This window comes from Argiope bruennichi, chromosome 4 (genome assembly GCF_947563725.1).
Source record: "Argiope bruennichi chromosome 4, qqArgBrue1.1, whole genome shotgun sequence".
NCBI lineage: Eukaryota > Metazoa > Arthropoda > Arachnida > Araneae > Araneidae > Argiope > Argiope bruennichi.
Window position 1 is genome coordinate 37,842,107 of NC_079154.1, and position 15,917 is coordinate 37,858,023.

Below are 15,917 nucleotides of genomic sequence, written 5' to 3' on the forward strand. Positions count from 1 at the left end.
TTTTATTGGCAGAATAAATACCAAACCTTACATAAAAAATGTAACTAATGTTTTTCATTAATTTTATTCATTCTTTATAATATACATATTTATTTATTTTAATTTTTAGTATAAAATTAGACAAACTAAATTTGGTAAAAATAAATGTATACAGTATATGTTTGAACTACATAAAAGTCCACGACTAAATTTGTTATTCAGAAATGGGAAACAAATATTCATTTTACTTATACTTATTATAAAATATCTGTCAAAAAATAAAATATATATTAAAAATATGCAAATGTTATAAAAAATATTCAGAGCGAAAAGTATTATTTTTAATTGTGATTCCTGATGCTTATATTCGGATAGCCAATACTAATCAATTGGTACATAATATTCGATTGGATTATTTCACCACTTAAGCACAATGCAATATTAGTTTTTATTATTAATTGTTAACAAATAATATTACCGAAAATATTTTGTTAATATTATTGAATCGGTCGGTAACTTGTGACTATTTCTGTAACGTCTAAAAAAACCTCATTCTATGCTTAAAGTAAAATTTGAATCTTAGTACACTGGCATGTCGTCACATGATTCGCCTAGGACTCACACTTATTGTCATCAAAATAGACGAATTCATTTCTATTACAGCTAATAAATCACAAACAAGAGATAATCTAATGAGATAGATAATCCAAATCACAAGCATGAGGTGATGTAGCTAATATTATTCACATTTTTTTGCAATTATATCTGTTATTAAATTAAAAAACAAAGATTAATTGACTAAAAATTATATATATAAGAGCATTCGTTTTTCAGAGTTTTACCTATTTCTCGGCATTGTAACATAGCCTGACTGATAATAATCCGTCGACCTTGAATCTGTGGCACCGTAATTTCCCCATGCTGATCTAGAGAGAGGTCCGCTGTACAAATCTTTGCGAAGAATCTCGTCTATAGCTTTGAGAACACTGCTGGTATCGTCGTTATCCGGTGGACGTGTTTGAACTACTAAAGTCTGCTCAGAAGGGCGATAGGCAACTGAACCTGTAGGTGATGGGACATAAGCTGTAGGTGTACTCCGACTTGCTATAAAATCATAAATGATATCATAATAAATAAATGCATTTTATCATACAAATGAAATTTAAAAAACGAAATTTACTAATAATAAAGATGAATGTGTTTGAATAAATAATCTTTTCTTCAACGAATATCGTCCAATTTATGACAGATATCTACAAACTTAAAGCTAAGAATAAATATCTAGTGTCTTAGCTGTAGTTGAATGTGTTTCCGAGTTATCGTACTGATACAACAAAAAAAAATAATTATTACAGATAGATAAAAAAAAATGTAAAAAAAAATGTGTTTCTTGGATTTGAAGAGGTTTGAAATGAGAAGATTGAACGAAATATTGAGGTTGAATCTTATGATGTTTTTAATACTTAATGCTTTTTAAAATAAATGACTACATTGAAAAATTTTGCAAAATTATGAAAAAAATTATTTATTATTCTTAATGTTTGAACAGGGTTTTTTTTATAAAACTCTTTGAATTTTGTTTCTAAGACATTCTAAGTTACATTGATTTTTATATTCCCATTTACATATGTTTTAATGCTCTTTTATATTAGATGTTTTTGTTTTTCAAAAAAATTATAATCCTCGTTAACATTTACTTACGAAAAATCTCATTAATTGAAATCTGATGCATATTTTTTTGTTTAAATTATGTATAATCAATTTTCAATATGTTTTGTAGTTTCTGAACTAAAGAATAAGTAAACTATCCATTAAGAAATTTTTTATAGTTATTTTAATGCTTCAAAATATGAGGAGAAATAGAAAAATTTCATGTTATTTAACATCCGAAACCCAGTATTTAAAGAATGAATATAAATACATCATAATTTTTAGTTCAGGAACTAAATAATATTTTTTAAACCATCAGCAAATTTCAAGCAAATTATTTGATAATCCTCTAAATTGGAATATCTTTGCTTTATACCTCTTTTTAGCCAAAAATAAGAACTTTTTGTAAAAATAAAAAAAGAAACTATTTTAATTGGTATATTTTGGTTTCATAGATGTTTTTTATATACAAAATTTCAAAAACATAACTTTTTTACAGCGTTTTTCACATTTTTTTCCCCAAATGTAGTCACATACTTCAATTTTATTTAGTGTAATAAAAGTATGGAATTTAACAATAAAATCGTAAAATAATGAAGTTTCGGCAATGGCGATAGAATTTTAGTTGCAATTATAATGCAATGATTTTTTTTTTCAATTTTTACAGAATTGGCAAGAATTTTGTTTCTCTTAATAAGATTTGTGATTTTATTTCTCTTTCGTATTCCTTTTCAGATATTTGTTTAGCAATCTACTTTTTTATTAAAAACGGTATTGAACAATTTTAACTATGTTAATAAAAATATGTTTTTTTAAAAACTTTATATTTATTATCATTATTACATTTTAGACATTTATATAATTCATTACAAATTTTATCTTCGATAATTCCTCTTGAATTGAAAAAAAAATGGTTATTTACTAAAAATGTGAGAAATCGGTAATGAAATAAATCTATTAATTTCAAATAAAATTCTGGCAGTACTCACTCTGAATAATAGGATAGGCTTTTCTCTCTCTTAATTATCAGTACAAATGCATATTTATCATAAAAATTTTCATATGATTCTTATGCTTATTTTCCTAAATATCCATATTTAAAGTATTCTTAAAAATACAAAGATATAAGCAATCATAAATTCATTCGCTTTAAAAGTCAAATTTACCAACCTTAAAGCTAAAAATGCAAAATAAATATATATTTGTGGAATAAAAAATACCGTATTAAATTGCAAACAGAAATTTATTGGGCAGAATTTCAGTACATTAGCTCAATAGAGACTGAGTAAAAAAAAAATCAATGTCAAAATGTCATCCTTATAAATAAAAAAAAAAGTTATAAAAAATCGGAAGGACAAAAATAATTCAATTAAATACGAAGTATTTACTACAAGAACTATGCTTGTATTTAATAGTCAAGAATTGAAAATAATGAATAATTCAAAATTAACTAGGAAATAAATACAAAGTTTTGTGTTCACAGTATACTGTGCATTAAATTTACCTGCTACTGCCTCCATTCTGTCCCTACGTTCAGCAAGCTTGCAAAGTTCTTCATGCAGCATCATATTTTCTTCTATTTGCTGCCTTCGGCGAGCGATTTCTGCTTTGATTTTTGCTTTTTTCTCTTCGCGGGTCAATTGGTCATCCTCGTCTTCGGACACATAAGGAGAAGGGTGCCAAGAACGAGGTTTCCTCGTCTTCTTCTCTTTTCTATTGAAAGGATACGTTAAAAATACTATTTCGATATATCTTAACTCTTAAAGAAGAATTAAACAACACTTTGGTTACTTTATACTATTTAAGTATTCATTATTAATCAAGTAAATATGTTTAAGAAGATAACATTTCTTTATTATTTACGTTAACTTTGCAAAGTTAAAATAATTTGATTTTTTAACTATATTTATATCAATTATTAATATATGCTACGATCGATTTATGTTCTATAGTAGAATAAACTGGATAAAATGCAAAGAAAAATTCGGAGATTAATAATTAATGCCAGATAAAAAATAATGTTATTATTATACTGAGCATATCATCCCTCCAGAGGGCATCACTAGTACTTGAATAAATAGTCGCCTAATAATTATTGCTAAATAAGTTATAGAATAATACTATTGTGCATTAGTTTCAACCTTCAATATATCAACCCTCTTGGGGAGCACTATCGGCATGTCGATAAGAAACCGCCAAATTATTATTATTACCAGAAAAAGAAAAATATGCATTGTTATACTCAAGTATATCATCCCTCTGGTAGGGGGAATCACCACCAGTAAGTAGAATCGCACTTCCCGTGAGAACATAACAACGATAGATAATGTAATCGTATTGGCTATATTCGGATAACAAGTCATACTTTCTTGGAGGAGTTTGGGGAACTGTAAATGGCTATTCTGTAACTGACCTGATTACTTATGTTAAGCACCGTAATGGCGGGTCATTCTGAAACACCAAGTGTCCCAGAGATAAGTTCGATGATTTTGAATGAATAATGAGAAGGTATTTGGGGCAAGTAAATCAACAAAATGTAGCTGAACACAATTAAATCTACAAAATGTAGCTCAGATTTACTCTGCTTACTGTGGTACTATATTCATCAATATCGACACGAAATTGAGTCAAATACCACAGCTATGTTTCATTAGAAATTGTTAGGGAGATTTCTAGTAACCTCCTTTGCATTTTAATCTATTCTTTTTAAGGATTTTGTTTTCATTATGTAAATTGTACTTTTTTGATGAATCTGATAAGGAATTCAAAACTTTACTTGCAACTTACTATACTACCACCTACCATGCTACTTAAAGTACTATTAAAATTGCAGTCTATTATCGCATCAAGCATAATCTTGTGTTGCGATTTGTTAATATTTAGATGCGCAAGTCTTGAAATATTTTGAAACATCTCTTCATGTAAATATCGAGAAGAATTATCGAGAGAATTTGAGTCATCATCAATATTAGTATGATTAATTCGATGTGCAAGGTTTTAATAGAGGTAATCATTTACTCAAAATATGTGAAATATTCTCTGAAGATGCAATACAAATAATTTTGATAAACTTAGATGTTATTTATTTCATATTTCATTATAGAGCATTGTTTTATATTAATAAGTATATAGTGACTGAATACATTTTGCATCTTCAATCAAATTTGTTTCAGTATTTAAAACGTATGCCATTTCATGCTTGCATTTGTAATACATGTGCCATTTAAATTGCACAGCGTGTTCATTATTCAAATATTTATTTTCTGCAGGGAAACAACATATTTCCTTGTACTTCCTCACCATATGTTATATTTCAGATTTTAAACTTCTGTTACAAATGTTTAAAAACAACATTTAAAAAAAAAAAAAAACGGGATCTTAAAAAGAATTACATTAGGATCCAATACTTTGAAAGTACAATATATTATGACATGTTAATTTTATAACATATTAATTTTAATAATGAACAAATTAAAATTTTATAAAAAATCCTACTGAGCGAAATTATTCAGTAATCCTATTTTAATCAATAGAACTAATAACACATTTCATACTAATAATCATAATTTGTTATGAATTATAATTTCTTTTTTTTCTTGTCATAGAATATTTCTGAATTCCCTATCAGTTAAATAGATATAAGTGAAAAAATTTATTAGATAAAAAAGGTTTAATTTTACATACGTTACACAAATATCAGCACAACAACTATATAAAACACAATAATGGAAAAAAGGAAGTATTTGGTGAGGAAAATGTTATGAATCGATGTTTCTCAGATATTATTTTCTGACGATAATATCTCAGTTTTCAGCAAATAAAAATCTGATCATCTTATGTATATCATGCATAATTCTCATTTTTTAAATTTTAGCGTCGATTAATTTGAGATTTTCTCTTTATTTAATTTTAAGAATTTAATTCTATAATTCTCATTTATATTCATTAAAGTTTACACAATCATAGATTTCACAGTTTTAATGCATATTACTTTAAATGTATGCTAAGGATTTCTAAAACTCATAAGAAAAAAAATCGTATACAATCTTGTATTTTCCCTAAATACCTTAAAATTAAAATTTTAAATTCATTTAAAAAATCCTTAATTATCTGACAAAAAGAATAATTTGTTTTTTAAATTAAATAAACATTTAAGATATTTGGGGAATTGAACTAAATCTAGTTTGAAATTTATCACTTTCAAGAAAAATTTTCATAGTTTCTTTTTTTAATTTAAAAGTTTACTGCTCCATCTGGCATCAGCTTTATTTATTCTAAACTAAACTAATTTTAAACAGAGAGAGCAGTAGCGAACCATTTTACTTTCAAGATTCCTATTTCGGTTTTATTGTGTTTTTTTATGACTGAGAATCAACACAAACCTCTTCCGTCTCTCTGTCGTCTGGGGACTCGTTCGAATCTCTGGAACTGGAGTTGGTGCTTGCACAACAGGGCCACCCCATGTTGGTTTATCATAAATCGAGTCTCTGTAAAGGTTTTCAGAAGAACGTCTCAGCCTGAAATGAAATAGATCATTCTCGCTTTTATTGCTAAATTCCTTTTTTTTACCGAAATAAATACTGAAATTTCTGAAATATGTTATACTGAAAGAAATCGTCAACGGATTCTTAGAATACTCATATAATAATCTACAACATTCACTTCATCAAAATATTTTATGCAATTGATATAAATCATTAAGGATTGGGGCTAACTGGCACATTTTACAAGAGTAATGGTTCTTCTTTTTTTTTTCAATAAAAATTTAACAGCAATGAGAACATTTCTAAAATTTAAAAATCCGAAATAACTGATTTGAGAATCATAACTAGGAACTCCTGCTTACCCGAAGGAACACAAAAAATTCTGAATGACCGGATCACCGATTATAATCACCAGCTAACTACTCCGACCCTTCCGAAAGTACAAATATAAAACTGAAAAACCTCACCATCGCTACAGCAACCCTGTCGATAACTTTTAGTTGAGTCCTAATGACCATCACCCGCCACGGAATAACACTTCCCAAGGGAAGTACGTCTCATCATTGATAGAAGGTAGTCGATCCCCACCATTTCAGAATGGTGGGGTTCAGTGCCAAGAATCAACCGCAATATCGAAAGCTTCTCATCTCATTTCTGAGGTGCCTCCTTACGTGAGATTAACTGAGTTGAGAATCTATTTTTTTGCTATCCACGTTCTTTTATGGAATATGTAAAATTATCTTAAGTCCACATTGAAGATTGAAAAAAAAATTCAAAACGCTCAATGAGAAAATAATAATAATGTTATTACAAAAAATGTTCTCATATTGTTGCACTGAATATTTGTAACTTTGTTTGAAAAGTTTTAAAACTGTAATACTAGATATCTCATTGATTACATTGATGTTCATATTGATGTTCATATAAAGCTTACTATTTTTATTTTGGAAAGAAAACTTTCTAGAATATTTCATTATCAAGATGATTTTTAATTATTTTTTTTTCAAAACTAATACAAGATTGTAATAATAGAAATCTTTTAAAAAAATACGTTAATAATCATCTGATATCGTTGGCTGATATAACTAAAACTATTAAAGAAATAATTAATTAAATGAAACTAAACTAACTTTTAATAAATTAAATTAAATAGATTATTAGGGAAACTATAAAAGTGAAAAAAAAACATTAATCTCTCATCATTCTCGAATGCACCTCATTTGTCATTCTAAATAAAAATTCGAACTATTTAAGTTAAAACTTAGGAATCCTGATATAACCAGTACAAAGATAAATGGAATGAGATAAGGAAATAAAATAAAAATCCATATTTTGGCTATTTTTGTGTTACTTGTCTTTCTCATAAAAATAGAATTAAATTTAAAAATTTCTACAGTTAAACAAAACCACTAAGGAGTGAACGACTTTTTGGGCAACTTGCCAAACTTTGTTTCACCCTAAGTCCAAAATCCAAATCTCCAGAGAAGTGATCTGTAACGTACTTTATTTTTAAAATGCTTAAAAATTTCCTATTTCTTCTCACATTTATTACAAAATGCAGTAATCGAAATTGTCCTTTTTTTTATCATTATTAATTAAACCAGGACCTCTTCAATTGCTCATTTTGATTCCCTTATTAAAAAGAAATCATGAATTCAATTTCACTGCATAAAAGCAAAGCGATTAAACTCGAAAATATAATTTATTATCATTATTTATCCTTGCCAGTTTATAACAAAATGCAGTAAACGAAATTGTCATTTTTCTTTATCATTATCAATTAAACCAGAACCTCTCAATTCATGTGCATAATAATTTCCTTATTAAAAATAAATCATGAGTTCAGTTTTACTGCATAATAGCAAAGAGATTAAACTAAAAAATATTATTTATTATAATTATTTATCAAGCATTAGAAAAGTGTTTTGAAATGAAGATGATGTTCTTATAAGTTCTTATTAATTACTACCCCATAATCTGACAGAAGCCCATGTAATAAAAAACTTTGCAATTCAGTAATTTTAAGTTAACATATGTTTTTTGGAATATATTATATAAAAAGAATGTGCCTTGAGGTACAAAATTATTTATATAATCAATGATTTAAAAAAATTGAAATTAAACCATATTAAACATTAAAAAACTAAAGCATCAAAAATGCATTAAAAAATAGGAAATAAAGAGAAATATTTTAATTTTTCAATTTCACTGCATAAAAACAAAGCAATTAAACTCAAAAATATAATTTATTATAATTATTTATCAAGTAGTAATAGAGCTTTTCTAATGAAAATGGTGTTCTTATATATTCTTGTTAATTAATACTCCATAATCTGACAGAATATGCAATCAAAAACTTTGCAATTCATCAATTCCAAATTAACATATATTTTTGGAAAATATGATGTAAAAAGAATGTGTCCTGATGTACAAATATATATTTATCTATATTCAACGATTTAAAAAAATACAAACTTAATACATATTAAACATTAAAAAACTAAAGCATAAAAAATATGAATTAAAGGGAAGTTAGAAAGAGGAACTTAGAAATATTTTACATCAACCCTTTACCAGAAGACTTCACAATGGTGAGCAAAACCACACCTTCCTTACCTGTTAATTTCATTGTTGAGTGTCTGGAAATAAGCATCCGAACCTACGGCTCTTTGCTGTTGTTCCACCATCCTGTTTTCTTGCAAATAATCCTGTATCTTGTTACTCAAGGCTCTACGGCTCTGGTAGAGGGCCTCGGTGTTGCTGAGACCACTTCCCAAGCTGCCACCGTAGCGATTAGCACTAGACCTGAGCAGATCAGTTGCCCTCACGTGGCTGTCAATGGAGGGGAAGTCCATCGATCTGTAGCCTGAGGGGGGAAAACCCATGTGCTTCTCAGATTTAAATGCAAAGAATCAATAACACGCAGCTGAAGAGAGAGCAGTTTGCATGCTGCTGTTGAACTTCGTCAACAAAATTTCAACAGAATATCGTTAACCGATTGCTAAAATACAGGTAAGATGGGATTGGATTTTATGCTTTGGATAATTTCTTTTCAATGATGCGCGATATAAGCGCATGAAAAATATCTTTGAAATATGTTTTCTTTTACTGTTGAGATATTTTAATCAAGAATTATATTTGAATCTCAATTTTATTTTAGTTTTAAAATATTGTTTGATAATTAGTTTATTTAAAGCAAAAGATATAAATCCTACATTTTCAAATAAACTGAATATATTTAATCGTCTGTAGAAATCAATTGTGAGACTTGTTTTTTTTTCATATATTAATAATAATAATTTTAGTTTTAAAATATTGTTTGATAATTAGGTCATCTAAAGCAAAGGATATAAATCTTATCTTTTCATATAAACTGAATATATTTAATCGTCTGTAGAAATCAATTGTGAGACTTGTTTTTTTTTTTCATATATTAATAATAATCTAAATCTATTTTTTTTATCTTTGTTGAGTCTTGAATTTGAATAAAGTATTTTAAATCATAATGGAAACATAAGGTAACTTAGAGCTCTATCAGTTAACTTATGTTTTATGTTATTTTAATTTTATGAGATATTTTACATTAAAAAAGCAATATCTTGTTGTTTTTGTTATTAAAAATAAATTTTCGATGGCGAACGATATTAAAAAAAAAAGTTATTGTTGGTCTTTAATAATCCTAAAAAATAAACATCTGAAATCCAACGAAACTGAGAAATCATTCAATAACAGAAATAAAAGTTAAGTATATATTGTATTAGCAATAAAACATCTGAAAATATTCAATTCACCGTTTTCCGACTTCCCATTTAAGTCTGATAAAATTGAATTCTATGCGTATAAAAATATTTCTTCTTTTGATGTTTTGTGTATTATGTATTATTTAAGCGCATCGAAATATCTATAGAATATTTCAATTTTTAACTTGTTGTATTTAAATTTTTGAATATTTATCAGTATAATTGATATTTACATTTAAAGTATATTTTTTTAAATATTACTTTCCAAAAAAAATCTATTTCCAAACATAATTTTTTTATACAAGATTAAATCAAAAGATATAGTTTCAATGGTCAATTTAAATAAAGATGTCATTTAAATAAGATATATTTAGGAAATATTATTAATGACTGAATTGTTTTTTAAGTACCAGGAATATTATGGTATTAAATTAAAAATATAATGAATTTCTATTTAAGTAAAACAAACTCAAAAAATAATCAATGCTTTTTTAAATTATTTCTTTTTAAAAACTCATTAATATCCAGCAAAATCAAGTTATTTTTAGAGTTCAGCAAATCAATTATTGTTCAGCAAAACCGAGTTATTGTTAGTTAAAAAATTGTTATTTAATATTAATGTTTATAGAATTTGTTTACTAACAAACTTTTCAGTTAAAAAAAAGAGTTTAATAAATTGATTTAGACAATGTTTTTTCGCTCTGTGCAATTTTACAAATAAGGATTTGAAATTTCCAAAGAAATTAAATCATGGAAGAAATTGTATGATATGTGAACATTTACATTGAAAAACCAATTACAATTAGTGAGAAGTAGAAATGTTTAAATTATGATCAGACTATAAATAAATACTCCTAGAAATTCATTCAATATGTAAATTTAAATAACAATTTCTTTAATAGTCATATTGATTATACAATCAGCACATTTTTTTATGTTTGATTATACAAACAATACCATTTTTTGTTTGATCAGAAATCAATCAAAATTATGACATTCAATGGATACTCTAACTTTAGCTGTATTCAAAATGGTAGAATCTTGGACTCTCTTCAGATAGCATGACATCAATTTTCGTCAAGCTAAAATACAGACATCTTCCGTCTCCAAACGCTATTTTGTCGCCAAATATTGACGAAAATTTATTAATTTGTTGTAAATAGTAGCTAAATATTGTTTCCTTATATGTTTACGAACCAGTAATCGTCACTTTAAAATATTGGTGCCAGTAATACTAGCAATAACATACGTAATAGTAGCCAAGTGTAGGAAACTGATACTGGCATCAATTCTTGTCAGGTTAGTGATGATTGATACCCTTCCAGCAGAAAAATAACGAATTTTGAAAAATGTTGAATATATGATAGAAATTGTTTTAAAATATTCTAAAAAAATTTCAGATATATTCATATATTTCTTTAATATGTAAAAATATAAAATAAGTTAAGTATTTTCATCAGGTAAAAATTGATATATAAAAATTATTTAAAAAAACGAGGGAAACAAAACACAATTTATGCATGAATGCTCCCATATATTGTGTTAAAATAAGATTATTTTAAATGTCGAAATATAGTTATTTTTAAATAGTGAATAAGTTAACGAACAGATTAACTTACAGATTTCTTCAAATTTCAGTGAATTTAAATTTTATTTTCATCAGAAAGTTTTTCATTTATTTTAAATAAAGACAGTTAAATATGTAAATGCAATTTTCCTATTGCCTTGAAATTTGAAATACGTTTATGAAACTCGCTTTCAGTATAGCCAAAGGAATGTTTTACAAGAAAACTTTTCTTATACTAATAAAAATTATCTATCATTAAGCAAATACTTTGTAAATCCAATCTATTATTTATCTTTAAACATAATGCATAGTATTTTTATGCATAAAGAAACGCCTTTTTTTATTATATAAGAACGTTAATTTTTAAATTTAACATCTCTTCAGGACAAAATGCCGAATCTTTTTTTACTGTGCCTTCTACATACAGTTTAATCGCATTTAGTTGCATTGCAATGCATTCACTATTCCTAATTCACAATTATAATTCACACTTGTATAAAATTATTTTAATAATTTGTTTAAAAGATTCAACTGTTATAATTAAATACTTGCAATAATTACCTTGCTGTTGTAGGGGAGCTTTCTGATAATACTGTAGGTACTGAGAGGCTTGTTGAAGTTGTTGTTGCTGTAATTGCTGTTGTTGATATTGCTGGTGTTGAATTTGTTGTTGCTGTTGTAACTGCTGCTGTTGATATTGCTGTTGTTGTTGCTGTTGGTGATGATGCCTCATTGTTTGGTAATGCATGGCTTGTTCAATCTGAGCAAAAGGGGGCACCGTGATCTCGCTGGTGTGTCTGCGCCGTCCCTTCTTAGGAGAAGGCTGGGGAGACATTTTCGGCTGCAGTCGCCGCAACGATTCCACGCTGGACCCTATAATAGCTGACGGAGCAATCGTTGTCGTTGGGGTTTGACGATGACGCTTCGAAGTATCGTTCCATTGCTCTGAGGCTGATACCACAGTTGTCGTGGCTGTGGTCATTATAGTGATATCATCGTCAGAGGGTCGGCGCGTGCCAGGATATTTGGGAATAGCATCTGGGAGTGAAGTTCTTGCAGCAAGAGGAGTCTTCATTCCTGATTCGGACATTCCCTGTTGCGATGACAGATCTTGACTTCCATACTGAGATGATGGAGTCTGTGCCCTATATGGAGTTTGCGGTTGAGTTTGGTACTGGATCATTTGAGGCTGGTTTTGATATTGAAGCATTTGAGGTTGACTCTGATATGGTGTATGCGGCTGGCTTTGAGATGGAGTATGAGCCTGACTAGACAAAGAAGTTTGAGAATGCGAACGGTATGGCGATAATACTACAGTTTGACCTTGATGCGAATGCATCTGTATCTGCTGTATTGGCTTGGATTGTACCTGATAACTAATCGCCGAAGATGTTTGCACCTGCGTCTGGGCTTTCGTCTGAGCTTGGGAAGTACTTTGAGATTGTATTTGCTTCATTAAAGCGGCCTGTTGTGCTTGATATGTAGCCAAAGATTTTGAAACAGTTGAATTGAAACTTTCTTCCTTTGGTTCTGTTGTTTTCTGATGAACTGAAACAGGTGGTTGAGGGGTAACTGAACGTTCACCTTCTCCTGTCGTTTTCCCACGCTGTTCCAGCATCACTTTTCTTTCTTCAGTAACAGCTTTCAGTTCATCCCGCAGCTGCTGCTTAAGATTTTGCATATATTGGGGCAATTTAGAGCCAGAAGCATCACTTCCAGGACTTGGCGTCCTAGAAATATTTGCTTTCCTTCCTAGAAGAGGAGATACACTGGTACTTCCCGATGTTGTAGACGGGGTTCCAAGAGCGGATGCTGGAGAATACTGTTTTGAAGTCTCAAGTGAAGACACAACACTTGTAGTAACAGTCTGTGCAGGAACTGGAGTAAGCTGTGGTACAGGAGTTGAGCTTTTGGAATCAGTAAAATCTGAACCATCACTGAAACCGTTTTTACCATGATCTAGAGTTTTCCTTGTTGGACTGGGGGATGAACACTGATCAGCAGGCAAATTAGGAAGTTTCCTACGCAGTCTTACAGATTTAATGCTCTCTGCTTCACTTTGGGTATCGGAGGAATCTCCACCAACCTGAGAGAAAGAACAAATTATAATTATAATATAAAAAAGGAAATTTAATTATATAAATGTTTTTTATTGCTCTAAAATTAAAAAATACAATAATTATAAAATTCTTTTTTATATTCTCTGATATTTTCGTATTTAATATAATAATATGATCGATAAATATTTTTGAAACAATAAATATCGAAAATTATAAATAAACGTGATAAAATTGAATGCTTCTTTGAAGTATTATGTTCTTTATTTTTTTAAAAAAAGCACTGCAATTTCAGTTTCGAAACATAGGCACTTTCTAATGAGTTTTCAGATATTTTTTCTTCTTTTCTTCATTAGCATTCAACATTCTTAAAGGATCAGCATCAATGTTGTAATGAATAAAAATATTACAGTTTCTGAGCTATCAAAAGTCTTCCATTATTAATAAAATAAGAATATTTGCCAATTTCATATTTAACTGTAACTAGTAATTATAATGAATAAACTAGAAATCTAAGATCCGCTTATTAAACATTAATTACAAAATGTCTCGATAACTGTTTTCTTATTAGCATGTTTGTTAGAAGTGCAATTTAAATTCGCTTTTTCGATATTATTTCTTAATTACTATTAAGTTATTGAGGCATTTTTATGCAATATTTTATTGTATCCGACACAGAATTTAGTTCTCTAAATGTTTTCGAATTCTGGAACACTCGATTTTGAATAATTTTCTTTGTAAATAATTAATATGCATATAAAAATAATAACAAATTCAAAACTTAAAATCTGAAATCCATATATATATATATATATATATAGCAACATCGGAATTTGTATTCCTTCCTCACTCAAGGCGAATTTTCAATTTCTTTTTTATTTTCTTTATTTTTATTTTTTATAATTAAAAAATAATATTTTTAATCGACTACTTATATTGAACTTTATTTTAATTTATTTATTGAGGATATATATTAGACGGTTAAATTGTTCTAGAGAATTTATTTTCAGAAAATTAACTGTTTCCAAATAATTAGTTACATTATATACAGCGGTCCTGAAGAATTTCGAATGTACAAAAAAAAAAAAAAAAACGTAATGCTTTAAAATACATAACTAATAATAACACTTTTTCTATTGCTCTTTTCTTTGTAAAATTGATTTACAAATATCTGCAAGATAGCGCTATGCAGAGTGGAAAAATGAATTGACCAAGAAAATGGCGCCTGTAGTTTGTAGTATAAAGTGAAATTGATCTTAAAAAATGCTCTAACATTGGATAAACAAAAGTTGAAAAACTTGAAGGAAACATAGGTGAGTTTTTCTGCAAATACATGTCTAATTGCTTTAATAGCTATGTCAAGGTGGATGTTAGTCCTTTCACCTAATTCCAAAAATAATGGTCGGGATGTTGCAGATGTGCAGAATTCTTGGTAGGTACATTTTTGTGAAGAAAAAAGTGCGAAAATGTTAAGATCTGATCTAAGCGGTTTGCCTTATAGAGGGAAAGGCATATCCAGCTGACGGTTATTATTTGACAACATATAATGTAACAAATTGGATTTTTCATCGATATCGAGTCATATATTGGACAATTAGGCATCGTATATTGTACTGTAGTCTCCTCTTTAAAGGCTCTGTTAAATGCTTGCAGTTATTTTCTTCATAATGTTAAAATCGTCCAACGTTAATAAAGAATCGATCGATTATCGCAATTGAGCCACACGTGCAACTGAAAGTGAGCACTGATGAAATGAATTATGAAAGCTATTTGTCGAATATACCTCAAAATCAATATTATGGATATAATAGCTCAAACAGAGATCAAATACAGTAAATTCTTCATCTTTGTTTCTAAATGGCCCAGAATACATAAGATCTACGAAAATATTCGCATCTCCCATGTGATGATATTCGTAAATGGATAGATAAATACTTGTTCTGTGGAAAATGTTAAACTTTATTTCCTTATTACAAACCAATTAGAGATTCGACATTCTATCAAGCCTCACAATCATCAGATCTATTGCACTTTGTCGTGAATGATACAAAATTGGAAAGTTACTACTTTTTCTTCATGGTTGTTGATCTTAACGAACAGATGATGGCGTATCGCAAACAGTTACAGCTTTAAAGGACATCTAAATCTTACATGATCAAATTTCTATTGTTTCTAATAAGCATTCAATAATGTTGTCAACAAACCATATTGATAAGGAGTTCCATTATATATTGCAAATTGTTAGTTAAATTGTTTATTATCTTCGGTCTTTAAAGTGCAGTTTTTTTCCCTCTTATTAAAAATAATTTTTATCAATTATGTATAACAAGGTTCATTCTACAATAAAAGCTGACGGCTTCAAGAAATTAAGTTTTTTGCTTTTACAAACAAAATGAATTATTGTTAAGAAATTCAGGAAATGTTAAAAGAATATACTGCT

General features: G+C 28.2%; 1 protein-coding gene across 1 annotated transcript in view; it reads right to left on the reverse strand.

Moving 5' to 3' along the window:
* The window catches only part of LOC129966220 (homeobox protein prospero-like), a 53,643-nt gene that overhangs the window by 28,824 nt on the left and 8,902 nt on the right, over positions 1-15,917 (reverse strand). Inside the window, exons 4-8 of the mRNA XM_056080634.1 lie at positions 11,982-13,506; positions 8,730-8,979; positions 6,012-6,146; positions 3,134-3,342; positions 822-1,083 (exon numbers count right to left, since the gene is read on the reverse strand). Coding sequence (XP_055936609.1) covers positions 822-1,083; positions 3,134-3,342; positions 6,012-6,146; positions 8,730-8,979; positions 11,982-13,506 — 2,381 coding nt within the window. The remainder of the gene's footprint in view (positions 1-821; positions 1,084-3,133; positions 3,343-6,011; positions 6,147-8,729; positions 8,980-11,981; positions 13,507-15,917) is intronic.